This window comes from Oreochromis aureus, linkage group 1 (genome assembly GCF_013358895.1).
Source record: "Oreochromis aureus strain Israel breed Guangdong linkage group 1, ZZ_aureus, whole genome shotgun sequence".
Taxonomy (NCBI): domain Eukaryota; kingdom Metazoa; phylum Chordata; class Actinopteri; order Cichliformes; family Cichlidae; genus Oreochromis; species Oreochromis aureus.
Genome location: NC_052942.1, coordinates 16,358,730 through 16,386,636, shown reverse-complemented (window position 1 = coordinate 16,386,636; position 27,907 = coordinate 16,358,730). Strand labels below are relative to the sequence as shown.

General features: G+C 37.3%; 1 protein-coding gene across 2 annotated transcripts in view; it reads right to left on the bottom strand.

The window, feature by feature from the left end:
- Positions 1-27,907, bottom strand: part of LOC116311709 (protocadherin-9) — a 194,506-nt gene that overhangs the window by 127,587 nt on the left and 39,012 nt on the right. For both annotated transcript variants that reach the window (XM_039609231.1, XM_039609232.1), the window contains exon 3: positions 7,110-7,211. In XM_039609231.1, the coding sequence (XP_039465165.1) occupies positions 7,110-7,211 (102 nt within the window). The remainder of the gene's footprint in view (positions 1-7,109; positions 7,212-27,907) is intronic.

The window sequence follows — 27,907 nt, the reverse complement described above, 5'->3', positions numbered from 1 at the left end:
ACATATGAGATCTCGCAATCTGAAAACTGACTAAAGGAGTTAATCATCATCAGAAAAATTAATTCATTATTTACTGCTGTGTAGTTGTATTTTACAATGCCCTTTGCAATTGTATAGCTGGCCAAACACTCTTCCTCATCTCTGCTTAAAGCAGTTCATCATGGTCTAAATACTGTCATCATTAATAGATGTATACATCTATAGCATTTTCCTAATGTGATTTTCCAGCTTGATCAATAAGTACATTTCACACAATAAAGCACATTTCACAGAATAAAACGGTTGTCCTATATACAGGTATACCTTATAACTCTATCTGGCATTGGTTCATTTCAGCTTCCAAAGAAACACCTACAAAGATTGTCCCTGACGGTTTGCCTAATGTCACCTTAGAAGAGGAAGCATGCATAACCGCAATGTTGTATAAATCCTGAAAGTCACTGATATGTCACAATTTTCCAAAAATCAATGATTACTTCAAGCATGTAAAAACACACACATGCTGTTTTATCTGCTATATGGAGTAAGAGTAAACTGCCTAAATTAATGAGTACAAAAATTAGTCTGAAGGTCTACTTTCCTTTCTACTCTTATCAATATTTTTAGTCAAGACACTTTCAGATTGATTAAATCAAAATGCAAGTAATACATCAATAATCTTAGCTTAGCAGCTGGACTTGCATTCCGAACAACATACACCATAGTTTTAACAATACATTCTCTCCATTGTTAGATCATGTTTCATCCTCTAATTCAAATCAAATCAAAATCAAATCAAAGTTTATTTATATAGCACATTTCAAGACCGAAGTACACCAAAGTGCTTTCCATAAGATCATAGTACAGATAAAATCAAGTATAATAAAATTATAAATATGAAAATACAATAAAATAGTTACATAATCCAATGCAATCCGGATGCAGTTTGCCCTAATTGACCTTAAATGCAATGTCGAACATGTATGTTTTTAAACGTGATTTAAAAGACTGAATAGAATCCGATGCGCGTATATGGAAAGGAAGTGTATTCCATAATCTAGGTGCTGCAACGGCGAAGGCACGATCACCTCTGGTTTTCAAGCGAGACCTGGGTTGCACTAAGAGCAGTTGGTCTGATGATCTTAGTGCTCTTGTGGGGCTATATGGGCAGAGAAGATCAGGTAGGTAATCAGGTGCCATATTATTTAAAATTTTATAAGTAAACAGTAAAACTTTAAAATCAATTCTAAATTTAATGGGGAGCCAGTGTAAGTTTGCCAGGACAGGAGTAATAGAGTCATACTTTCTTGAGCCAGTCAAAAGGCGAGCTGCGGCGTTTTGAACTAGCTGCAGTCGTTGAAGGAGGGAGAGTTGTAGGCCCATATACAAGGAGTTGCAGTAGTCTAGCCTTGTAGTAATGAAGGCATGAATAAGTTTCTCCAAATCCTTGTAGGGAATATAAGATTTAGCCTTGGAAATTAGACGTAATTGATGAAAGCTGGATTTAACCACACTAGATACCTGTTTGTCTAATTTAAATGAGCTATCCATAATGACTCCAAGGTTCCTAACGGCGCCAGTAAGATGACTAGCAACAGGACCAAATATGTCATTTAGCCGTCCTGAAGATGTATCTCTGTCAAAGACAATAATTTCTGTCTTCTTCTCATTTAGTGTAAGAAAATTTTGTGATAGCCATTCCTTAACATCCCTTAAACAGTCAAGCAGAAGATGTAATGGGAGGACGAGGTCCGGTCAAATGAAGATAAATTTGAATGTCGTCCGCATAACAATGAAAAGAGACATTATGTTTAGCAAATATTGAACTCAATGGCAACAAATACAAGGAAAACAACACAGGGCCCAACACCGAGCCCTGGGGACACCACAACGAAGGGGAGCAGGTGTGGAAGAATATTTTCCTATCATGACTGAGAATGACCTATCAAAGAAATACGATTTAAACCATGTAAGGACAGTTCCTTTTAGGCCAACTACTTGTTCAAGCCTTGTCAAAAGAATATCATGGTCAACAGCATCAAATGCTGACGTCAAATCCAGTAAGACTAAGATTGCGGGATGCCCGTGTCAGTAATTAGGAGCAGGTCATTAAAACCCTTAATAAAGCAGTTTCAGTACTATGACGCTGTCTAAATCCAGACTGGAATTTTTCATATAGACCATTTCTCTCTAAATAAGTCTGAAGTTGTTGAAGCACTATTTTCTCTAGGATTTTTGACAAGAAAGGAAGTTTAGAAATCGGTCTGTAATTCGCTAGCATATTATGATCAAGGCTAGCTTTCTTTATAACTGGTTGCACGACTGCATGTTTAAAGGCAGTCGGAACACAGCCAGATGACAGTGATAAGTTCATTAAAGCTAGGATACAGGGCCCAATAGTATCGAACGCCTCCTTAATTATACTGCGAAGGGATGGTGTCAAGCAAAGAGTTAGAGTTTTCTGGGTATTAATTAATTCTTTTAACGTCGTGAGTGATGCCAGTTCAAACTGATGGAAGGCAGCTGAACATACTGGGATTGGGGCATGATTTACAATCAGGGGTGTGAAGCCCTTAGCAGTGAGATTTTATCTACAAAATAGTTCAAAATTTCTCACAAAGGGCCGGGAGGCATCTATCAAGACGTCAGGGCAGGGATTAACCACTGAGTTGAAGATTTTAAATAGAACTCGAGGGTTATGACTGTTAGTTGCAATAATATTTGACAAGAAAGACGTTTTAGCCATTTTAGCGGCCTTCTGATATATGGACCGGCTCATGTGCAGGATGTCTAAAGACACTTGGAGTTGATCTTTCTTCCATTTCCTCTCGGCTCGGCGACAATCACGTCTGAGGGCACTGGTAGATTCATTTAACCAGGGTTGACAAGAGATTTTACGGCGTTTGGTCTTAACTGGGGCTACAGTGTCCAAAATGGAGGAGCATGTAGAGGAAATAAAGTTTACTAAACCATCAACCGAGAGGGAAGCATTACTAAAGTCATCATAGCAAACAGTGTTAGCAAAAGCCTCGGAAAAGAGGGCAACAGACTCCGAATTAATCAGGCGTGTTAGGCACTGTGGGCCCTCAAAGTTCAGATCCAGGTTACATGACTGGACGCTAAACATAACTGGGAAATGGTCCGAAATCCCAGCATCTTTAATGTCAGTGATGGAAATATCCAGGCCATACGACAGAACCAAATCCAGCATATGCCCTTTAGTGTGAGTTGGTTGTCTAACCCACTGGGTAATATTAAATGAGTCAATGAGGGATAAAAAATCCTTGGCGAGGTGGTCAGCCTCACAACATAAATGAATATTAAAATCACCACAAATAAGAACACGATCATTAAGCGTGAGGATAGATCCTAGAAGGCCAGCGAATTCACTGATGAAATCCTTAATACATTTTGGAGGGCGGTACACTACCACACAGAGAATCCGAGAGGAACCAAGCAGCTCCAGAAGTTGTACTTCGAAGCTGGAATATGAGGCAGAGGGCAATAGTCGCACTCTGAGTTTAGTTCGAAAAACCGAGGCTACTCCGCCACCCCTGCCCACAGTCCTAGGAGTGTTAAAGAAGGCGCAGTCTAGTGGGAGAAGTTCCGAAAAGGGAGAGGACTCACCGGGGCGGATCCAGGTCTCCGTTAAAAACAAAACATCCAGTTTTGAGGCTAGGAAAAAGTCATTAACAATAAAGGATTTGTTCGCCAGTGACCTAGTATTCAGTAGTGCCATCCGAAGAACGTCGATTGTGTCACTCCTAGATGCACGTCCCAGCTGGCGGAGATTGGTGTAATCCACTCCTCTTCCAGTGTCCCGCTTGAGATAATCCCATAATTCAGGTATACTATAAGTGGCCACACAGTCTCTTCCAGACAGATGTATAAAATAAAGCATCTAGCTTTGCAGCATCTTTACAAAGACTTATGAACAAATCACAGCACCACGCTCAACTCTATTTAATATTACATGATCAACTCTATGTGGTGTTTTTGCAAAGTTGAACTGTTCAGGAACTACAGCAGCTCCGCCACAAGTTATAGAGAGGGGTTACGGAGGTACACTTTCGCTGACACTTTGATGATTCAGCAACTGCAGAGACCCAAACCTCCTTTGGAATTAACATCAGTACAAAAACTGTGTGCCGGGAGCTCCATGGCTTAGGCTTCCTCTCTCAGCTGTAATATGTAGGTGGTTTGTCTGTTACCTCAGACTGGTTTCATCAAATTCTTACACCTACTGTTCAGTCCTGTACTTTCAGAGACTTAATTATAGATGTTAAACTTAATTTCCAGTATGCCACTACAATAATTAAAGACAATCTTATCAGAAACAAGATAAGAGTAATCTGATGTCATAAAGAAAAAACAAAGTCCCCTGAAACATCAGTTACCTACTACATAGGGCATCTGTCTTGCAATTTACAACGGAAAAATAACTGATTTTTAAATGCATTCTAGTAATTTTATCCTTTATCTAGTAGTTTTTATCCTTACAGGGACATGTGGCCTGCATCCTGATTGTTTTAGATTCCCCCTACCCCAATACTTTCCAATGGATATAATCACATGGCAGTAAATACATTGATCTTTATGATTTTAAGGACCACAGAGTGACAAAACTCCCAATAAATCATTGTGACAAAAGCAGTCTACGAGGATACTTTTCCGATTTGCTAATGAATTCATTCAGCTGTTAAAATGACTCTGGAGGATGTATGTGTGTTGTGACTAGTTTACATGATAACTGCAATACTCCATTTCTATAGACATGATTTCTGAATACAATTAAACCATTAATGAATGTACATGTGTGGCCAAGGACTCTTAAACAATAAACAATCAGCCCAAGCACTTACCAACCAGAGAAGGGAATATTTTCAGCCAGCTGTGCCATTTCACGTTAGTGCTTGCCACATTCCCAACCCCTTTCTCCCCATGCAACAACTCCCCGATGCACTCCAAATGACAGAGGAAAGGAAATTATCGAACACCAATACAATAAAGCTGTCTGGTAACTTAATAGGGCTGCTGAGTAGGGGCACTGTGGCCTTCTTGCTTTGAGGAGATAATGAGAGTCATCATTCCCTCTTGGGCTGGAAGAAAGGGGCCTCCTCAGTGGTGATAGTGTGTGTTTGCACATGCATTTGTGTATATGCGCATGCAAGTAGTCTTTGAGATTTTTTTTTAGTCCGGTGAGGCCCAATAAGCAAACAGCATAGTGCTACAACAAAGAAAGATAGATCTCCCACTGAATACAGCTTGGGAGAGATGTCTGAGAAATACTGTTCATTAAATCAGGCTAAAGTCCAAATATTGACTTTATAAACTTTAGGGAGACACAGAACATGGACTGCCCCATTTATCATATTACTGGTCCCTCAGCCATTTATATGTTTGGGGAATATGTCTCAGGATGATAAAAGAAACCTGTCTCTAACGAAAAAGAAAAGTACCACTTGTTATTGAAATGCAACATGAATTCTTGTCTAACAAGAGATCCGCAATGATGAATCCTTTTGTTTGAAAAGATGCTGTGTTGCTACTGGATCCGTACTCATTAGAATCATTTTTCAAACTTTGAAAAGTAGAGTTGCTGTTTAACTAGTAGGTTTAATGTATTGGTTCAAATATATTTATATATATATATATATATATTTACATATATACAACATTCATAGTTCATTAATACACAATATGATGATGAATGGAACTTTATTCAGGAATTTTGATCACCTACTTTCTCTCTGAGGCCAGTAATGCTGTAAGTTAAACATAGCGCAGTTATAAATGAAGGGATGAGAAGTGAAAGGAATGCTTATGCTCAAAGACATGTAAGTATCAAAGAAGGCATGAAGTGGCAAACATTGCGGACCATTCGTTTAATTTAATTTCACCTCCTATGGTGTGTACAGTCTGCTCTTTCTCTCACACTACATCAACTGTCCACGTAGGAATGATTTTTAAAACTGGCCTTTATAATGACCCGAGGGTTCAAGCTCCATGATAATAAAATATTCCAACTGTTGTCTGTGCTGACTCTGGCTACTAGAAGTACAATCAGTGCAACATGATGGTGTACCATAGGACTTGATTCCCACCCAGGGGAGTTCAGGTAAGAGAGACCTCATTGTGTTTATACCAACACCTTGTTATCTTTTCCCATTTGCTGATGGTGAACCCCAAGGGTGAGCAACTTGCAATAAATATTTAATGCTGAGAAAAGGAGTACAACTACTGTGAACAATATTGCTGTTAAATAAATAATTAAAGAAATTAAATGTAATATATCTACTTTCGAATTTAAAAGGCAAAACATATTAGTCCACAATGCCCTTACAGCACATGAGACAATTAATCGATGCCTCCCATTAAGTAACTTCAAGAAAAACATCAAATCATTCACAGTAGTTTTACACAAAGGTGGTATATGCTGTATAAATGGTCAGAAAATTAACCTCTAACTACCGCTGTGTGTAATATACACTGATGAGTAAGTAATTTACAGGCAGCAAATTATTCCTGCGTTAAAACAGGACACAAATAAATAAACTTAGCACTGCAGATTGCAATGGAGGCAGAATATGGTTGGAGTCCAAGTTTACAAAACCCCCTGTTCCATGTTGATATAGTGTGGTTGATAACAGTAAGAAAAACTGACATCATTAAGATTCACAACTGTGCAAGCAAAGCAACACAAGCCAACCTCCTCCAACCCCCAGATGACTATCAAGCACTGTGTTTTCCAAGCATGGAGGTAATGAGACAAATACTTATTACTCAAGTAAAAATGGCATGAATATTAGCATCACATTAGGCCCCATATTTAATGATGTTGTAAGTACAATATGTCACTGTTACTCGGAGGCAAAACATATTTAAACATTATATAGAGAAGAAGGAGGAAATATGAAGAAACTGCAATCTATTTCACTGCAGTGTCTCACAGAGAAACATGCCTGAACAAGGATGGAAACATGAATGAGAAAATCGTCATCATAACAGGCTTTCATATGCCACTGATGGTAAAATGGAACACAAAATGATTAGAGTTTTTAAAAAATAACGAACTATATGAAGTGAATCTACAGTGAGCGATTAGTAGAAATGGGACCATCAGTACTCACTAAAGGGGTGCAAGGGGTCCAATATTCAGGGTTCAGCTCAGCTCGAGGACGAAGGTCCAGATATTCAGGGTTCAGTTCAGTTCGGGCACGAGTTAATGTTCCCTTCATGGAAGATTGAAAAAAAAAGGTTAGAACTGCTCACTGTGTAATTTTAGATTGGTTGTTATTTATACAAGTAGTTGAGTCCACGAAACCCAATATAAACAGTAAAAAACACAATATGTTTTTACTAATCACTGTTTAAACTGAATTTACTGTTCAAATTAACTCTATACCACCTTTATTTGACTGAACAAACTAGCCTCGCTGTTTTCTGTCTCCACCAGCCAGTCATGTTCAGGTTACATCCATGTCTGTCAAGAGCCATACATGTAATAAAGATGGAAATTAGGAAAATATGTTCTTCCGAATTGTTGTTTCTAAGTGTTTAACCAAAAAAATCTATTTCTGATTGAAAGCATAGCTGTAGTCACAGCAGCAGATATGATCTGTATGCTTCTGCAATGAAGTTACAAATTCTAGAATATGCATGCTTCAACCTGGCATCAGTTTCGAGGTGAGCACCAAATCTGAATGTCATTAATTCAGTTCATTTAAGTGCACTTCAGTTCAGATCACTTGACTAAATTATCTTCTGGAGCAACCTGGGTTATGATTCTGAAGAACTGTCAGAAAAGTCTAGTTTCAAAACATTATAATTTCACAGTGAAGTTTACCTTTGATATTTGTGTTGAATGCCGTCATAGCTATAGCATTAGTAAAATACAGAGTTGCAAAAACAAGAATTTGAAAGTGTGAGAGTAACATTCAGCATCTAAACGTGAATCAGTTGATTTTGAGTGAAGAATGGGACAGTCAAATGGACAACACAAAGAAACAGTCACCATCATGGAGGTACAGACATGCTATTGAGTATCTATAGTAGAGCAATTTTTTAAAGAAGTAAATTCTATATATACAACACATTTTAACATAAGTTTCTATAAAATGAAGAGCAAATGAGGTTAGAATCCTGTTTTTCCTTGGGCCTTCTGCCCTAAATGACAGGCTAGTGGAATGGTCTGAATCTGCTGGGCCCCATGAGCTCTATGATGTATACTGTAATTATCTGCTGATTCTCAAAATGGCTGTGTGTAATGAGGCTATGCCGCATGAAGTTCCAGGCATAAATCACTGTCTTTAACTGACTTCCAGATGACCAACAACACAGAGCAGAAGCAGAGAGAAAGGAGGAAATGGGTTATCTTGGTAGCAGAACCACAGCATCCAACTTGTGCTTCTTATCAGCAAAGGCCACATTGTTAGCCAAGCTTGCTCACTTAAGACAGTTGTCTGTCTCTGTTAACTCACATGCACTTATTCAGAGGTATCTGTTTATAGCTTGTCTACCAATGTATTAACTTCTCACAGCTTTATTTAGCTATGCAACACAGGTGGAGACTTTTTAGGAGCTATGCTCATCTATGCTGAATGGAAACATGCCAGTGAGCCCATCAGGCTGCATGCTGTTCTTGGCATAAAACTGCCTTGACTCACACAAATAATCATAATCAAATGTCATAAACAAGTAAACTGCTACCGCACACACATAAACTGGAAACATATTCTGAATATTAACGAAAGAGGGGCTTTTTATAGTCATACAGCTACTTACAGAATGTAACACAGAGTTGGGTAGAAACCATGTCATCTTCTCTTAAGGGTTATATCCACATACGTATATGTATATTTTCCCACATTTTTTATATGTTTTTATCATGAATGCTTATTGTGTTAATTTTATCTTACTCCTACTTCACTTTTAGTTTTACATTTTTTTTCCTTTCATAGATAAATACTCTTATATAGTAATATGTATAGGCAGTCAAGGGGGGTAACTGCCCCCGTGCTGTAGAGCCTTGCACTCCCCCCAGCTGCCACCAAATTTTATGTCTTTAAATACCTGTAAGAACTAATTGCTTGTTTGTCCAAAAGCCTGTTATAGCCTTTGTTTTCTTAGAAGAGATAATGATACAATACATCATTTTCAAGTGTTTTTGTGGCTATTTTGTTGACTCGATTTACATATAGGGGATTTTCACATACTTTATTGAATAGGTATGTTCCACCCTGCCTAGACCTCTTGCCCCTTCTTTGTCCCCCTATGTGAGATTTTCTAGATCCACCACTGGAAATGTGAAATATTTTTATTATAGCATTCTCTACGAGAAACATGCTCTTTGACTATGTTAGCAATATCTTTTTTTTTTGCAAAGGAAGAATGTGTACAACCTCAAATTGCTTTAGTGAACCCCCATATTTAATCACCATCCTACAAAAATATATAAAATCACCTTTAATATTAGGGAGAAATTAGGGAGTATCAACCAAAAAATCATACCTATATCTTGCTCTGTAGCCTGTAGTAACAAAAAATTCATCAACAATCATTTCAATAGTAAGCAAAAATGGCAGACCATCTTGGTGAACCATTTGTGAAACGATTGGCCATATTAAGTCAATTTGGAAAGTTTCACAAGAAGTAAAATAATTACAAATACTATATATTATTAAATATATTAATATATTTAATAATATATTAAATATAATTTAATATACTTTAAATATATATTTAAAACAGTTATACAGATTTCTAATCTGTCATGTTATTGTTACTTTGGGGCCATAGTCTATATACCAACTCCATATATAGTTTACCAGTTTGGACAGCAACCTAGTCCACATTGCTTAGATGTGTCACCTTTATGAAAAGAGAAAGATGCATAATTTTCAAAATGTGCTATCAATTTACACAACAGGTTTACTCCTTGGTGAAGTATTTTACCAGAAACACTGTACCCTCGAGTAAGCAAATAATTAGTACTTAGTGAGTGGCTAACATTAATTTTAGTTCATTTAAAACTTTTAACAGTATAAATCTATTAAAAGTTTAAATAAACTGGAACTGTGCAGACTTGTGTTGGTGTTGCTTTTACTAGACTGTTAAAAACAAACTTTTCCTCACAAATGTTCCCCAACAAATTCTTCCAATTATTTGAGAAAGATATGGAAATGGGTGAATAGGGTACAGCAATACTTAGAACCCCGATTTCATTATGCATTTTCGTAATATATTCCGCTTGTCTGTCACTCTAATTAATGGCTGTCCTTCTCCATAAACCGCCCAGAATGTGAGATTATTTATTAGTACCTAGCCATTTATCACCGGTGTGATAAGTGACAGAGAGAGGGGAAGTGAGAGTTGGCAACATTGTAATTGATCATTTTTCACTCGATATAGTCAGAGTGATTGTGGTAAACTCTTGGTTGCAGTGTGTGATTCTGTCAACACTGACAACAAAAATAAGGTGCATGAATACAGCAGGTTATTTAGATTGATTAAGTGCTGGCAGTAACATTAGGTTTCAATAGACTTCCCAATATCTGAACAGAAAATAGTAAAAGATCAGATCTATTAGTAACGACTCTGCACTTGCATTTATATTTTATTCTTTACATTTCTAATGCTACAGCTTAGTGGTGTGCATATTTATTAGAACTGACCATTAGCGTTAATAACTGGACTTCTAACTCTCATTGTCAAATCATTATATCTATTAAAACAAATAAAACACAATGTTATCTCAAAAGATAAACTGGTAAATGGCAAATAGCGATGATGATGTTGATCTTTGAAGGGGAATTTTATTTGGCTTACAATTTAATGAATGGGTTTTGAGGCTAAAGAGACCAAGGTTAACATGACTGAGTGAAAATCTCACATTGGCAGTATTCCAGCAATTTACAGTGTTGTCAAAAAAACTGAAACACTAAATTAAACCAGTGTCACATCACAGAGTAATCACAGCAGCCTGTGGTAGTTGCTTTTTTGAAATTTACTACTAGGGGCATGGTGCAAAAATGGCGCGAAACCACAATACACAGAAACAGCAGTTGAAAAATGCATTATTTGTTGCCATGGCTCAGGCTGTTCATCTGCCATGACCAGTAAAGACCCCTTTTTATGAGAGATGGTAGCACTCATCACAAGTGAATATATTCTATATACTTCCCTCACTTGTTTTCCTGAGGGAATTTAAAACAGGGTTTCTCTGTACTTTCCCCAGAAACCATTGCTACATTCAACAAAGTATCACTTCTGATCCTTGATGGACAGAAGGAGTACTTTCACACCACATCAAGACTCATTACCTAGTATCTTTGGATATAAACGTTAAAGATTTCCTGTATGCCAATGATTAATAGCAATAAAGCAAAATATATATGTTGCTTTTTCTTCTAGACTGACTGGCACAAAAGCAACGAAATATATTGTGTCCTCTCATGAAAAATGTCCACAAATGAATACTGGTAAAAACAGTATTAATTTGTTCTATATGTTGATTCTTATATCGTATTGTACAAATAATTTGGTCTTCCACATCTTTTTTTCCTGTCTTTGGGAACTGGGAGGGAACGTATTTTAATAAAAAGGTGAATTACAAGCACTAGCATGTCCGTTTATGGGTGTGTCATACAAACAAAGATACCTGCTGATTAATGACATGGAATTTCAGAACAACTAACCACTGAGTTGGCCACACTGTTTGTTTGATACTGCAATAAAAAATCTTCAAAACCAACCAATATCACAAACATGGTTTAGGGGTCCAGTTCAGAGTCTCTTTTCACGTGATGCACAGCAGATAGCCTGCAGGTCCAAGTACTTGTGGCCTTAAATGTCAAGTTGTTAGCATCCCTATGTAGCCTTAATAAAATTTAAATGGGTCACTATTTAAAATATTCACCTCTCATACAGTTGTTATGAAGGGTGAATCTTGATATGAAGACTGAAATAATTTTTCATGTACCAGTATCTAAACATGTCTGCTCTCTTATCAAGGGAATCTATAGGGATTGACACGCTTATGGCGTTAGTCTCAAGGAACTTTAGTTTTTGGCACTCTGACACTGGTAACATGTTAGTTTGGAAGCAGTGCACTTACACTTTGAGATCTAGGTTTTGTTCTTTTGGAGGTAGGATCTATATATTTTTAAGGTATCTGCAAAATAAAACCATGATTTTATAGAAGCTCTTAAGTTGAAAATGTCAAGATGTAAGATAAAAAGGTCTATTGTTTTTTCTGGAACAGCTAATTGAAAACACACAGACAAACTGGTGGGGGTTAATCAATAACAAGGTAGTGTTTTTACATTGGTAAACCCAGTGAAAATGTTCTTTAATGACCAACATGTACAGGTAAGAATAACAACATATTGCTTAAAGTCTCTCTGGACTTGTAAAGCTATTCTTTTGAACTTTCCTCTATACCGTGGGCTGAGAAGATGAGTTTCATTAGGGGGATAAAACACACCTTAATTAACTTTACCATTAGTCTATTCCTGCCAAGCTTTTCCAGTCACAGCAGACCTTTAATTCTGTTTAATTACCTTGGAGATTCCACTGTATGCACTCTTCCTTGACATTACAAGAAAACATTAATTTCTCAACAAGTTCTGTGTATGTGTGTGTCTACCGCTAAGAGAACTACATGATGTTTATCTTGTGACTAGCAAGACTTATGAAGATGGTATGACACATAATGCATTACAGTTTGCAAATGACTTATTCAAGCATTTCTTCAATCATTTTTTATCAACTTAGCAATTTACTTGTTTATTTATTAACTAATCATATCAAAATATCAACACAATTTGTATTTAGGAAGATTTGATGTGAAATTTTAATTAAAAAATCTCTTTCATGAGATGGATAGGGGGAGACCTACAAAGCTGGCAGTGGAAGAACAAACTGTAGATTGGTCTGAACAGCTAATATATGAGAATTAGCACATGGTAGTGTTCACTTACAGGAAAGGCTTATCAATCACATTATCATCTGACTTGTCTTTAAAATTGTTCGCTATTGGTTAATATATTACAGCTATAATCACCCTGTGCTGGCATGGAAGTCTCCTTCTCAGCAGCCTACTGACTTACAGTTGGAGCTCTAGTAATGCAAATGAGCCTATAAAGTGTCCCTGTGTGGGGAATTCCCCTCTGGACATCAGACTGACATCAGCTGAGAAGTGCTCTCTGTTATTCTACAATTTAGTCTCTTCTTTGTACAAGATAATCCGATTTTATTCTATATTTTGGTCTTTTTTTTGTCCATATAATACATGAAAAAAGAGCTTGGAAAGCGAATATACAACAGGCTTTGGATGGTAAAGAGGCAAAGCGTTTGGGGCCAAGATAGAAGGAAATTGGTGATGATAGGAAATGAAAGCGCACGAGAGGGTGCTACTAAGTTATTTATATTAAGCTATTGAGAAGGCTAGGCAAGAAATTATGTGATTATTATTCTTTGATTTGCAAAGCTATGTTGTGATTGGCCCTTTCATGGGTGGTGGCATTAAACTTTATGTTTATGGGTCCCAGTGTTAAGCTCATTTCCACGCTCCCCATTGCACACACAAAGTATTGACATTCCATTTAAGTTGACAACAGTGAGGAGGGTATTTTATGACAGAAATGTAATGGAAATGCATGCAGGAGGTATTGCAGTAAAAGATATCACCCAATTACATTTTTGCATAGTTGGAGAGTAAAAAAGAAAACAAGTGCATGATGCACCACTGCTTTGTTCATAAAGAAGAAAGGGAGAGGGAATCATTTTAGCTATTCACACACAAACAGAATAATAGTCTACAAAGAAAATCTCCCTATGCATATGTATAGTGGGAAATAATAACACTAAAATGAGGTTTGATATGATAATTACTTATAAAAGTTTAAAAGTGTAACATCTATATGTAAAAGCACAATCTCGTAACTGTGTTCAAAGCTGAGAAAGAAATACATCTGGATTGTTAACATGGCTGTTCAATGAAGGTGCTTTGTGAGCAAATGGGAAAACAAATTAGGTTAACATCTTGTGACAAGATAAATAAAACCTTGATCAATTAAGTGGTTGAAAAAGACGGGAGTCCGGCATTCAGCGGGAGCAGTCTTGCTGTTACAGTTTAATTCTTGAGCCACAGAGAAGCATTGATTCTCCTTGGCACCCTGTCCTTGTCATTACAATTGATGCTGAGGCCAGCCCAAACCATTTTCAACAACCACTAATGGCTTCAAGGAATTCAGCTGGACTTGTGGCAGAATTCTAATAAGCAGATTTTATGAATTTGGAGTGCAGGAACTAGAAGGCAGATTGCTGCAGGTCGTTCAGAGAACACAGTGAATGCATTAACAAAACAATTCTCTCCCATTACTGCACAGTTGGAATTACCTCTGTTCTAAGATGCTGAAATGAGATCGAGGTGCCAGAGAGGTCAGCTTTTCTGATGAAACAAGTTGCAATAGTGATAATTGTAACCTGGCCGAACAAACATTTCAGCTGTTTAAAAAGCAGTTTCTTTGACTATCTAACACACTAATGTTTGACATTCAAGCAGCAAACAAAGTTTTCTTTTTCGCCTAAGCTCTTCATATATGCTGTAAGAACATATTTTATCTCTCAGGTGTTGGACTTCATCTTTCCTCCCTAAGGGGGCATATACAGAAGGAGAGGAAAGTTGTTTTAGTGCAGCTCATTTCTCTGAGATCAGGTTGGTTTTTCGACTGGTCGCTCCTTTTTTTAACAATCACTTCTTCTTTGTTTCGTTTTTAATTATGGTAACTTCTTTATAACCAAACGTTATAATGAAAAATTAAGTTACCCATAAACAAGAATAATTTCTTCTGGAATCCACCGAGGCAGGAACTGACAAAAATATAAACTTCTGCTGCACTGTCAGAACAGTGAGAGACAGTTTGTGTACAACCCCACAGCCATTCTTACACAACAGAGACATTTTCTGTCTGTCTCCTGTATGCCTCTGTCTTTGGTTCTCCATCTAGTCAAAAGTTCTTTGTTCAATCTGGAACTGCAGCTCTACTTCAAAAGAATTCAGTGAATTGAAGACGCTGTTGCAGTAAAAGTGCAGCGTTTAAGTCAACTGAGCATTCACCCTTGAGGCCAAGCAATGTTTTCATCCACATAAGTCGAATACAGCAACTTTCAGATCTGCTCTACTCCACCCTATTAAATTGAACTCTGGACAATGAAGGGTGGAATAGTTGTAAGAATTTAAAGTACTCTAAATCCTGCTATATCCAATTTATGTGTATGGCTTACAAAGAAAAAGGATATTGCCCACATACAGTTCAAGCTATAGAATGAGAGACATTATTCTCTAACCTCCATGCACTGAGTGCATTAAATTGCTCTCTTCCTGATGGGGATTTTTAGATTCTTGAAAAATACCAGCTTACAAGATTGAATGCTGTACAGCCTACAGGTAGGACATGGTATACATATAAGTTGAATGGCAACTACTCTTTTTATGTGTCAACTCTTGAACAGCAACACTAGCAAATGTGCACAGCTCCAAGGATGGCATTGCCAGTTATCAAAAGGAAGCAGCACTTTCTTCAAATGTCTTAACTGCAATATTACTTATACTGTATCACTGCTATTAAGAACTGGAACTTTTAAAAAGTGGCAAATGTATTAACTACATAACAAAAACAAATGCAAATACTTTTACTATTCTCAAATTACAAATGTTAGAATAATTCATAAAAGAATTCCAAAATTAATTGTTCAAATTGGTTTGATTTGAAGCCATAAGCGCAGTCATAGAGTGCAGGCTTCCACAAAAGTCAATGCTCTGATTAAACATCCTAATCATTTATTAAAAAATAATAACACCAGGTACACTCATAAATTGGAATATTTTAAGAACAACAGAGTAACATTAAACATTAGTTCACAATAGTGCATCAAAACTCTGCAAAACCTTTGGTGTTACCATTCATGACATAAACCATCCTTTTGTTTTAGGCCCCTCTCACACAGGTCTAGAGACCTGTCAGCGACAGCCTGGCAACTGCCAGCTGGTATTGAAAATTCAGTATTCCCCAACTGACTGGTGAGTAGTTGCAGTTGGCTACTGTCAGTCACTGAGTGAAATTGGTCCCTAAAGCTACGTTGCTCTGAAAACTTTGTTGCAATTGCTTTGGTCACAGCAGGTTGCCACAGTCACTTGTAGTTTGCACAGAAGATGTTAACTTCCTTGCAAATACTCACAAACCACTTGCCAAGAGCTAGTGGTGCTATGAAAAGTATGAAGAAAAGTAAAAAAGAGTAAGAAAAAATAATAATACATTTCTAAATAGCACCAGATCCGTATCAAACATAGTGAGTTCTTCCTCTAGCCCATCTCTTTTCAAGCTTCATAAAAACTGCCTCTTCAGTTTCTATCCATGCTAACAGAATGACCAACAGACAAACAAACATCAACAAAAACAAGCTCCTTGGCAGAAGTGATTTCAAATATTTTAAAAGCAATAAAACATTTAATTAAATCCAGATTAAACTGTCAATATTTATAAGTACTGCTTTTTTCAGTTTCTCTCAAATAGTCAGAAAGGCAGCTCCAATGGTTTGGAGTATAATGGCTGTATAGAGCATCATCAAATGTTTCTGCTGTGCTTTTAGAAACAGCAAAAGAACCAAGACCATCCGAGAAGGCTTTGTGGTCTATAAATTAAAAGCATTTATCATCTATAGTCTATGGTGCACACTACCACCATCATAAAATATTAAAGAGCTATTTCAAACCGATGAGAAAGATAACAGGCAACTGCTAAAGTCTTAAAAATTGGCATGTTGTATACTCTCCTTTTGGTTTTAGTAAGCAGTTGTACAGCAGCATTCTGAAGTAATTATAACTGACTGATAGCATTCTCCAGTATCCCAGAAGTCAGAGTGCTGTAATCGTTTAGGATGCCCTGTGTGCATCTCTCTGTTGTCTCTCTGAGTTGCTCAATAGTTTTTATAAAAAGGATAATGGATAAAAATCTGTTTTGTCGCACCCTGCACATGAACCTTTAAAGTTAAAAATCTGGATCAAAAGTGAAGTCAGTGAGGTGTCCTGATGCTTGGGGTTGGTGTTAGTAACAGTAATGAGTATATATCTCCTTTCTGTCCTTTATCTTGGGTGTGCTACAGAAAAAGGAGGGCAGTAGAGTAGTTAAAAAGTGAGACGGCTTTCATCTGTGGCCACCTGTGCATTTGTTATTGTGGCATACTATACAATGTCTGTTACCAGAGTCACTGCTCCAAATGCCTTCTACAGTCTTGTAGTTGGAATAAACAGTTGTGGCCAACACCACAGTGACTGATTTATGCTATAAAATGGGTGGATGAATAGATATTTCAAATATTCAATAGTTTATTTATTATTTTGCATTCCCCTTTGTTTTGTTTTCCCCATGAAAAAAGGTGAAATCTTATGGTCGTGTTTGCTCCCATTTAACTGAGTCAAAATGTGGCACACTGAGTTCTTTGTCAGTGTCCTTCTCAAAAATTAATTGAATCATATCATTAAATTGTAATGATATCAGCGCGAAGTTTGCTATTGGAAGCAGTTGTTTTAGTCTGTGGTTTTTCTTATCAGACACTAGTAGTCACAGCTTGATGCCGAAAAGGAAGGCGGATACCCACATGGCTCAGACAAAAGCCTAACCATCAGACACTGATCGTCAATTAAAATTTCATCAGCCGCTTGAAAAGATTCATGGATTTATGTTTGTCAGCTTACTGAATGCTGTTTGAGAATTTTTATGTTTATGTTTGAGAGTATTTCAGCTGACAGTGTCAGAATATACCCGTATTTGTCAGCACGTTTTTAGCAGTTGCACAACTTGCACTGTGTGTTGGATAGGGTTGGGACATAAACCTTCATTTTATTATTGCTACAGCTGAAGTAGAAGAAATATTCACATGTAATCTAATTTTTTGGGCTCATTTACGGGATCCTTGATTCTTCTCTGGAGGCAGGAATATCAGTGTTTTACTGTAAATTGCTCCTGATATATAGGTCTCTGCTTTTGAAGGTAAGTTTGTGATATGGAGTTTATTCAGAAATAGATTCTTTCCTATCACTAACTTGACAGCTTTTCTCACTTTCCACATTTACCAGTGAAAAGAAAAATTAACAAGTGACAAGACAAAGTGAAACAAACCTGTCATTTTAAGTTTGCATATGCACTATGTCTTCTATTTTGACATCAAGACATCATTATAGTATTGTTGTACTTTGCCATGTCCACAAGTATTTGACGGTCTTAGTCGGAATGAAATAAATGTCATCATCAGACAGTGAAAGCAACACCACGCACTCACATGCCCTCCAATTTGTTGTGACCTTGCAGACTTGTTGATGCAGTTACCCTATAGGTAACTATTATGTGGGTGACCTCCAAGCAGAGTAGAAAATTTAACAATAAGAACAACTTTTCATCTGTTTCATCAGCAGCTGTCCCAGTCTTAGGCGAAAACACCACTCCCAGCTTTGGCTACAGAACATTTCTATTATTGTTGTTGTTTTTTTGGTTTTTTTGCAATGATTTTTTCTATTGATGTCAAACCTTATATGCAAAGCAATTTTAAAACATACTGTATAACTTTACTGGTCTTATTGTAAGGTCCACAACCTTACAACATATGTACATATTTAAAACAGCCCTGTTTACAGCATAGTATTATGTATTCAATTCGGACCCCACCATTTCTCTTATTAATGTGGAATACAGTATTTCTAAAAATATAACTGGAACTGATATGCTATCGCCAAAAATAAACAATAAATATGCAGAAGATGATACAAGGTGGAACTAGCATATAATGCAAAGTCTATTTGTAACCTTTGAAGTTACTGAAGGTTGAAATTAAAAGCTTGTTACTTTTTATATGTTATGGATAAGTATCTTGTTAACCATCCACCAAGGTTTGAATGTCAAAAATATGTAATTTGCTATAATTAAAACACTTTCTTGTATCAAAGGAGCATCTGGCAGCTTCATCTGTGGGTTGCAATGAACCTTCTCCTCATGAATATGTAAATCAACAGTGAACCTGAAAGAATCAACGTAAAGCCGCGGGCCAAACCCAGCCAGTGATAAATCACAAAGCGATAAGAAATAATATTAGAGAGGATTCAAATGAGTCAACAGTACGGCCACATAAGGTAATCCACAATTAATAACACAAAGACATCAGATGTTATCTGCTCTGGTCAATCCCTAGTGTCAGGGAATTAGATGAAGTCAAGTGTGTCAGCGAAGCTAATGGTCCAGATAGATTATCTCCAGGCTGATGTAGCTTGCAGACAAACCCAAGTCAGCTAATTCAATGCTTCCTGTCAGTGTCACCATTTTTACAGCAAATGTAAACCACCTGGACTTTGAAAACCTGGAACTGTACAGAGACAAATTGCACATTTAGTAGGTCGGCACTGCTTTAGATTGAGCACAGTTGCTGATAGAATAATAGATTCAGGAACTGTAATGTCATTTTAACCTGTGATGAAGTCAGGACTGTGAAAGGATATTTTTGTGCTTTGAATTTATTTTTGAACCGCTAATGTTGAACCACAATTCAGATTTAACTGATGTCTACAGCATCTTTCAGAAACTTGATCTCCTTTCACCTCCTCACAATGAACACCCCAAATTACTGGTCAGGGAAAATACAGCTGGATGTTTAACAGAGGTTCACTTGATATTGCAGTATTGATTCTGCCTCGCACTTCAGAAAAATTTCTTATGCCCTAAAGGTAACAAGAGAAATAAAAGTGAAAGAAATCACAGATCCAAGATTTTCAGTCCTTTGGGAAGAAATTAAGTTCGGTTAGACTTTAAAGGGGCTGTTAGATGGAATGTTGGATGTGATTTTACCATCAACCTTTCACTTGTTCCACCATCTGCTATTACAATAAATTGTAAAAGCTGCTCTCCCTCTGTTCAGTGCCATAAAGCACTTTTCTTTGTGAGATCCAGCATATTATCCATGAAATCCAAGCCTAGAGCACAAGGTTGTAAATGCAGCATACAAAGCTGTAGAGGCTGCCAATATTTTAATTGTAGTACAGCACCATATATGTGTGTGTCTCTGTGATTATTTTAAGATTGTTTTAAAATAATGGAATTCAGAGACCTAACCTACAATACTTTCATCATATTATTCCTGAACTTTAAATGACAGTGTGACAGCTAAACGCAAGGCTTAACAGGCACAAAAGGAAATGCATACGAGTCTTGAAAAAAATGTTTGTCCTGTTCCTTACCACCAAAGTGCTGTATTTGTTTTACTTTCTGCATGAAGCACTTTTATCCCCTATTGCATCCCACTCTGGACCAGTAAGGAAATACCTGATTAAAAATGAATTTCCACTTAACATTCAAAAATGTCCATTGTTATGTTCACGCAAGGAGAAAAACAAATTTACCTCTTGTAGTACATTCTTACTTTGCACTACAGTGACGAGCAAAAATAGAATACACCACCCTATTGAGAAGGGTAAGAGCATGTCTTTCTGTTGGCCAAAATATCGAAATCTTAAAATATTAATCAAGAAGAGTTAACAGTTTATAAAGAAAGCAGATAACATCTTTGTTAGAACCGCCTTATCTAGTACACACCTGCATTTCCCACACTTAACATCTTAAACTTGAACAATACTTTGTGTTTAGTTAATATTCTATTCTATTCTATTCTATTATGCCAGACTTCCTAGTAGTTTTTAAAATAGTCCTAAGGAATAGTTCTCTGGGCTCTCGCAAGGTCCTTCCGAAATCTACTCGGAAGAAGATTTGATCCCTTTCTGCTTACTTTCAGTCCAGTCCTTGAACCTGATATTTTCAGAGGAAATTTTCTTTGTTGTTAAGCCACGTAAAACTGACCTCAATCAAATCAAATCAATCAAGCGTAAAAAACACACTCTACTCAAGTTATGAATCAGTGTTGTGTCCGCACATGACAGACAAGAACTCATTTCAAATTGTATCTTTCTGTGTTCCAAAATCATATAATGTCTTCCATTCCTTTAAATGAACATGTAAAAAATGCCAAAGATAACACAGTTTGACATACATTAAAAAGTATATTTGCACCAACAAGTAAATTGACAAAGAATCATTAGCTAACAAATTGGCATATCTCAGCATGGTGTGCAGTGTGTCCTTAAAAATCCTGAGGAAACTGCACAAATTAAGGATAAAAGAAGAGATGCCAGACCTAAAAAACCACATGAGAGCTACAAAAGATGAATAATATCTGAAAGTCAAATGTGAAATTATTGGCTCAGATCAGCAACGTTATGTACAGTAAACTATATCTGAAGACAACAAGACATTAAAAGAAAGCTTCTTATTCCTGTTTATGTTTGCGTGTTTCATTAAATCATTGCACCTATTTTCCAGTTTCCTAACAAAATATAACGAAGATGCGGCTAGTACTGGCACAGTGTATTACTGGCACAATACTGTATTTTTTTCTTTAAGAGGACATCAGTAGTCTTTATGTCAAGTAGAATATAGTCTTGCATAAAATCAGCGGAGTGGCCCTTGTGATTTACGGTACAGCCCATCTTTTTTGTGGTATTAGACAGTTCTGAGATTCTCCTTCATTCCTCAAATAGTAAAACGTAACATGGAAATCACACCTAGTCAGACTATATTGGCTCCTTACTTTCTTGGGAGGTTGAATCTGCCCACAGGCCTCTGATTAAGTCCTTTCCCTGTCTTATCATTCTGAAGAATCAAACAGAGCAAATGGAAAGCATTTTCCATGGGGATATTTCTTCAGCGGCAGCACAAACAGAAACCACTTGCAGCCTCAAACTGAATTCAAAATTTTGAGATAACGTTGTCAGGTGTGATTACTGTTTATATCACAACTCTTTCCTTCTGATATACAGTTTAGAAATTCCTCTGCTGTATTAACTCTATTAACTTTTGCATTCACATTTCATTTACTTGAAAGGTATCTTTTAGGGTGGTCAAAACGTGATTAGTAAATAAATAAATAAATTCTTAATCGTTTTAAGGAAGCATTGAAGTTCTCTTGAGTGTTGGAGAGCAGGAGTGTAAGGATCTGTCAAACCTGTAACTTTCTGTTATATCTTGATCTGCAAGGCCATCTGTAAATTCCTCCTTTTTTTGGAGGGGGTGTCATTTGGGATGGTAGAAGTATTAAAAAATGACCTGAATTACATTTAAGCCTTACAACCTTTAACAGATTAGCATGCTTTACCCTGAATTAACCACCACAGATTCACATGGCTAATTACCATAAGTAATGTGAGCCTGAAGCTAATTTGCATGCTATTACTGCATATGCTAAAGCTTTTTCTCAACCTATGTTTACACACACACACACATGCGGTACACAACAACATCAATGTTCCAAAAAAAAAGTGTTTCAACAGACATTGCTTCAAACTGTATTTCACAACAAAGCTAAGGTAACATAGCAGTGGTGTCCTTGCAGTTAGCTACAGTGATGAAGCTATCCCTCCTTTCTCTGCCATGGTTCACATAATCCTCCTGAATGTCTCTGTCACCTAATCCTCCTCCTGTGTCTGTGTTTACATTAGTGCACCGAGCTGCTGCATTCCCCATAACTTTTACAATTTCTCTTCTGCACAGTCCACGAAAGTTTGCATCACGGATTCGGACACAGTTTCAGATCCCTAGGTGACCGCCGGAGTCTTTTCAAGCCAACCAGCAACGTACTCTGTATGGATGTGCACACACTTCCACAACCTATAATAATGTGTAGATCTGCTGTAGTGATCACTGTCTCCCTCCTCAGAGATAGTTAATGCCTAAATCTCTTTCTAACTGGCAGGGAATCACATAATTGGCTGTGGTCCATTTGCTCACCCGCGTGTGTGTCCTCTCACTAACAGCAGATTTTAATGAATCAGTTTTACAGTGATTAGAGCTCCTGGCTATGAGGAGGTCAGGGAAGGAGTGAACGACTCTGACCGCTGAGAGACGGCCAAGCATGGATGTCTGTAGTCTAAATGGTCTTAGCACAGTGTGATGGGCTTAATCAAAACGCTGCAGTTTTCTTTCTCCCTTGATAATTCTTTGTCTGCTGCGTCACTGAAACTCACTATCTCTTTCTAAGAATGTATGTTTCTATCTCTCTGTGTGGATAAGCTCTCCCCCTCACTCATACACACACTCTTTCTCCTCGCTCTGCAGTATCTCTCTCTTTCCTCCGTCCCATAATGCTTTTAGTTTCTATGTCGAGTATCCATGATAGCCAAAACGTGTCTGGGGGGTGCTGAACTACACTTAACTAAAGCAATTTGCAATTAGCCTCACTCATGTCTGTTTCCTATGATGGTTTATATTGTGCTATAGTTAACAGGAAAAAACCACACACACACACACACACACACACAAAAAAGAAAACAGAGGCCTAAATTTCGATCATTAATTGAGTCATATATGTGTCATTTCAACCAACTGTAATTTTGCAGTAATTAGAATGTTTGGAAATTAAATGGCTGAATTATTGATCAGTTTTCTTAAAATCCTTTGAACAATGTTCACATTATAATGCGGTCTATGCCAGCGTTCCCCTTAGGAAAACTGAATCTAGAGTACATCACGAAATGGAACCTAAATTTTCAGTTTAACTGCAGGCATACAGAATTTGCACATGTATTTTGCTTAACTGTTGCCATTTCATGCTACTTTATGCTTCTGCTCCTGTAAATTTCAGAATTGTCATTTAAATTCATTTAGTTACTAAAGGGTTAAAATACACACAAAAAATCACCACATGCCACTAAAGCACTGTGCCTTAGTACTGATTTTACAAGTCCTTGGATCTCCTCTCTTACCAATTTCTCCTCAATTTGCTGTTTTGATGATGAGAGTGGAGAGTGTAGTCTAACACGTCGGTTTTAAATCTAGGTTTAGCTCTATTGACTCATAAGGCCACAGCCTATGATGCACATTTTTATCCTCATCAAACCATTCAGTGACTCCTCCGGACCTTTGGTTGGGGGCACTGCAAATGTTTCATCACAGGATAAAGGTCGTCACTTTGGACAGCGTTGTATTGATTTACAGTGACTCTTCTTTATAAATGGACAATACCAACAAAACAGCCAAGAGTTTATTTGATGCCTTTCCTGAGGATTCAAGTTTGGTTTTATTTTTTCACTGATAAAGATGTTAAAATCAGTTTATATCAACAGTCTGTGACATAAAGCGTTACTTACAGAAATATGTATCTGCAGTAATGATCTGTTAAAAGAATTGGACACTGACAGAGGCTTCTGTTGACTATTATTTTTCAATATTTTCAATATTGGCAATATTGCTTAATTGTAACTGGAAGTTAGCAAGAGGTGATAAAATACATGTAACCCTTTTTTTGTCATTACACCAAAATCCCACATATTTCTAATTAAATTTAGAAATTTTGCTTTGTTTTGGCTGATGATTAGTATTATTTGCCCAGCATTTGCTTTTGATGTTTCAGAACACTAATCGGGAAACTCTTAAAATGCCGAAAACATAAATATGCACAGATACAAATACCTTCACTGGCATCTGCTGGTTGATAAGCACTGCTCATAGCCTGAAGCCCAGCCTCTGCAGTGATACAAAGCCTGGCTCATAGCAGTGCACTGCCGAGCCAACTCCACTGATTTACCATGTCAACTTCTCTAATTCACCATGTTCTCCATGTTGGCCAGACAATCCATGTAGACAGCCTCAAACCAACCACACTGACAGGGAAGGCAACGGCAGTTGGGGGTCTGCCCAATGCGTCTCTGGCTATGACACACCTGTCAATCAAATGGAAATACCACAATATGCAAGCCAGAGAGCTGTTGTGCTGGTGCTCCTGCCAAAAAGAGCCATGGATGTAATTTCTTTGTCAGCACTGCAACCTACATCTCAAATTACTAATACTACTAGTTTGTACTTTCTGTGTTATTAACACACACTTGAATATTTGTTTTATTTGATATTGTTTGTCATTCTGCAGCAGATGTGCCACATTTTCATTACCACATAAAATATATATGTGGAAATTCTGCTTCTGTCAATACTTTGTAGCGCACAATAATGCTTCTGTGTGCTTAATTTGATCTTTAAATGATTTTTTTGTTTTAAACACAGTTATTAGGTTTTCTGTTACACCCTTTAATAAATTTGTTCAGCAGCAGCTCAAATATATAGGATGAAGAGGAAACTGCCAAACCTTTTTTCCACCAAAAAATTTATTATTTTCTGGTATGTGCACTCATTTCATTCATCCTATCATTGCGCTCTTTAGTAGCAGTGTATTTGCACACATGTAGCTGGAATATATAAATGGAAAGTGGATCTGAACTCATTTATTGTTCAAAATCAACCTTCTTAACAATGATTGAAACTCAACTTACCTTTATTGTTGTAAAATCAGAGAATTATACCCTCTTGGGTATAGCAGATAAAGGCCTTTTTAAGATGTAAAAGATATTTTTAATTTGCCCATGGGGCATATGGTGCTAAGGCAAATGTTACTATAGGTTATCTTTTACCCTGAAATCCTCCTAATTCCAATTATATAGTGCTTTATCCCTCTCTGTGATCGAAAATCTTCACCATCATTCAAATATGATTTTTGGCTACTGACAATGGCAGCCTGCTGTCTTATTCTACTGATTGTAGTTACTTTAGATTGTCCAGCTATCAAAGGCTACTTTTTTCTAGTGTTACACACCTAGAATAAAAGATGTGATAATGAGACGCACAGTCTTATACCTTCAAATCAGATCAGAGGATTTCCTAATATAGTCTACTTATTATTGTCTGTCACTGAAGAAAATGATTCAAAATGGCAAAACAGGAGAAATTCGGCATGTTGCATTTTGCAGTAATCTAAAGAAATAGCTGAGAAACAGAGTAATTAACAGCTATCAGTTTGGAAATGGTTACAAAACCATTTCTAAGGCCTAGGGACTCCAATGAACCACGGTGAGATCCACAAATAGAGAAGACTTGGAACAGTGCTGAACATTTCCAGTAGTGACTGGTCAGCCAACATTACTCCAAGAGTGCATCCAAGACTTATCCAGGAGGTCCCAAAAGAACCCAGAACAACACCTAAAGAACTGCAGGCCTCACTTGTCTTTAGTTGAGGTCAGAGTTCATATTTCAGCAATAAGAAAGAGACTGGACAGAAGTGGCATCCATGAGAGAGTTCCAACGTAAAAATAACTGCTGACCAAAAAGAACACAAAGTCTCACATTTAAAAAAAAAACAAAAAAACATCTTGATGATCCCTGAGACTTTTGGGAAAATATTCTGTGGAGTGACAAGACAAAAATAAAATTTTGTGGAAGGTTTGAGTCGCATTACATCTGGCATGCAAAGTGTATACAAGTGCATCATAATGAGAACATCATACCAACAGTGATGATGATGGTCATGATGGTCTCGGGCTGCTTTGCTGCTTCGGGAGCTGGACGACTTGCTGTAATTGATGGAACCATGAATTTTGCTCTACCAGAAAATCCTGGAAAGGAAAATGTGTGTCCATCCCTTTTGCTCTGAAACTCGAGTGCATTTTTGCTATGCAGCAGGATAATAATCCAAAACACACCACAAAGTCCACCTTTGAATGGCTCAAAGAACAAAACAAAAAAACGAGGGTTTTGGAGTGGCATAGTTAAATCAGATTGAGATGGTTTTGCATGATATTAAATGGGCCTTCATACTCGAAACCCCTCCAGTGTGGCTGAATTAAAGCAATTCTGGAAAGAAGAGTTCAGAGCTCCAGAGATATGTGAAAGACTGAGAAAAAGTGGCACAACCAGTTATTAGGTTTAGGGGGCAGTTACTTTTTCGAACAGGGACAGGTAGGTTTGGATAACCTCTTTCTCTTAAAAAGGAAATCATCACTTAAAAACTGTATTTTGTTTTTCATTGGGTTATCTTGTCTAATATTCAAATGTATTTGATAATCTGAAAAGTGTGACAAATATGCAAAAACAAACAAATCAGGAAGGGCGTAAAGACTTTTTCATTTCACTAGATGTATGGTTGAATTTATATATTGACTTTTATTCTGTAACCCTTTCCGGTCAAGGTTGAAAGGGTTTGTTAAATGGACTATACTGAATTATATTACTGAGCTATACTACTGAATTTTGGAGAGATTAGCTTGCTGGTCAGCCTACCATTACATGATGACAAAACAAAAATTATCCATGTGTCCCTGGCAGATTGTTTGCTCCAGTGCTCATCCTTCCACTCAGCCTGCACTAGCACTGACTGGCAGTGTAGCTGACTAAAGGGCTGAATGGGGTAAGACTATTTACACCTACTATAAAAGTGTAATGTGCATCTGGAAATGCTATACAGACAATGAACAAACTGATTGTGCCCTTGCATTTACACATAGAAGTTGATGACTGCATCTGTCGGCTCAGTAATTGGATCTTGTTTTTTTATAAGGGCTTTGCAAAATAAGGACGGTGCAGGAGAGGTAAAGCTGTGCCAAGTCTGTGTGTTGTCACATGCTGTACATGGGCAGGTGTAGTGTCGTGAGGGCTGTGGATGTTACAGAGCCAAGACTTATTTCCGTTTTTGCAGCAAGACTTGTCCTCTGAGACTCTTTAGTGAGAGGCATGGCAAGAAGACATGGTAATAATGTCTGTGTCCTGTCAGTGGATACTTTTTCACTAATGCAAACACACGGTGCAGATTGCATTTCCACTTGGCTGACTCCCTGGCTGAGATCTGATGATAATGTGAGCCAAGCCACCTCCTGAGGTCCCCAACCATCATATGGATCTCTAATGAAAGAAGCAACTACTATGTCACAATGTTTAGTAACTTCCTTGTTTACAGATTTGATAATTAGTATGCATTTGTTTTATGCGACCAAAGGTGGTCTTCTTCTTTTCTT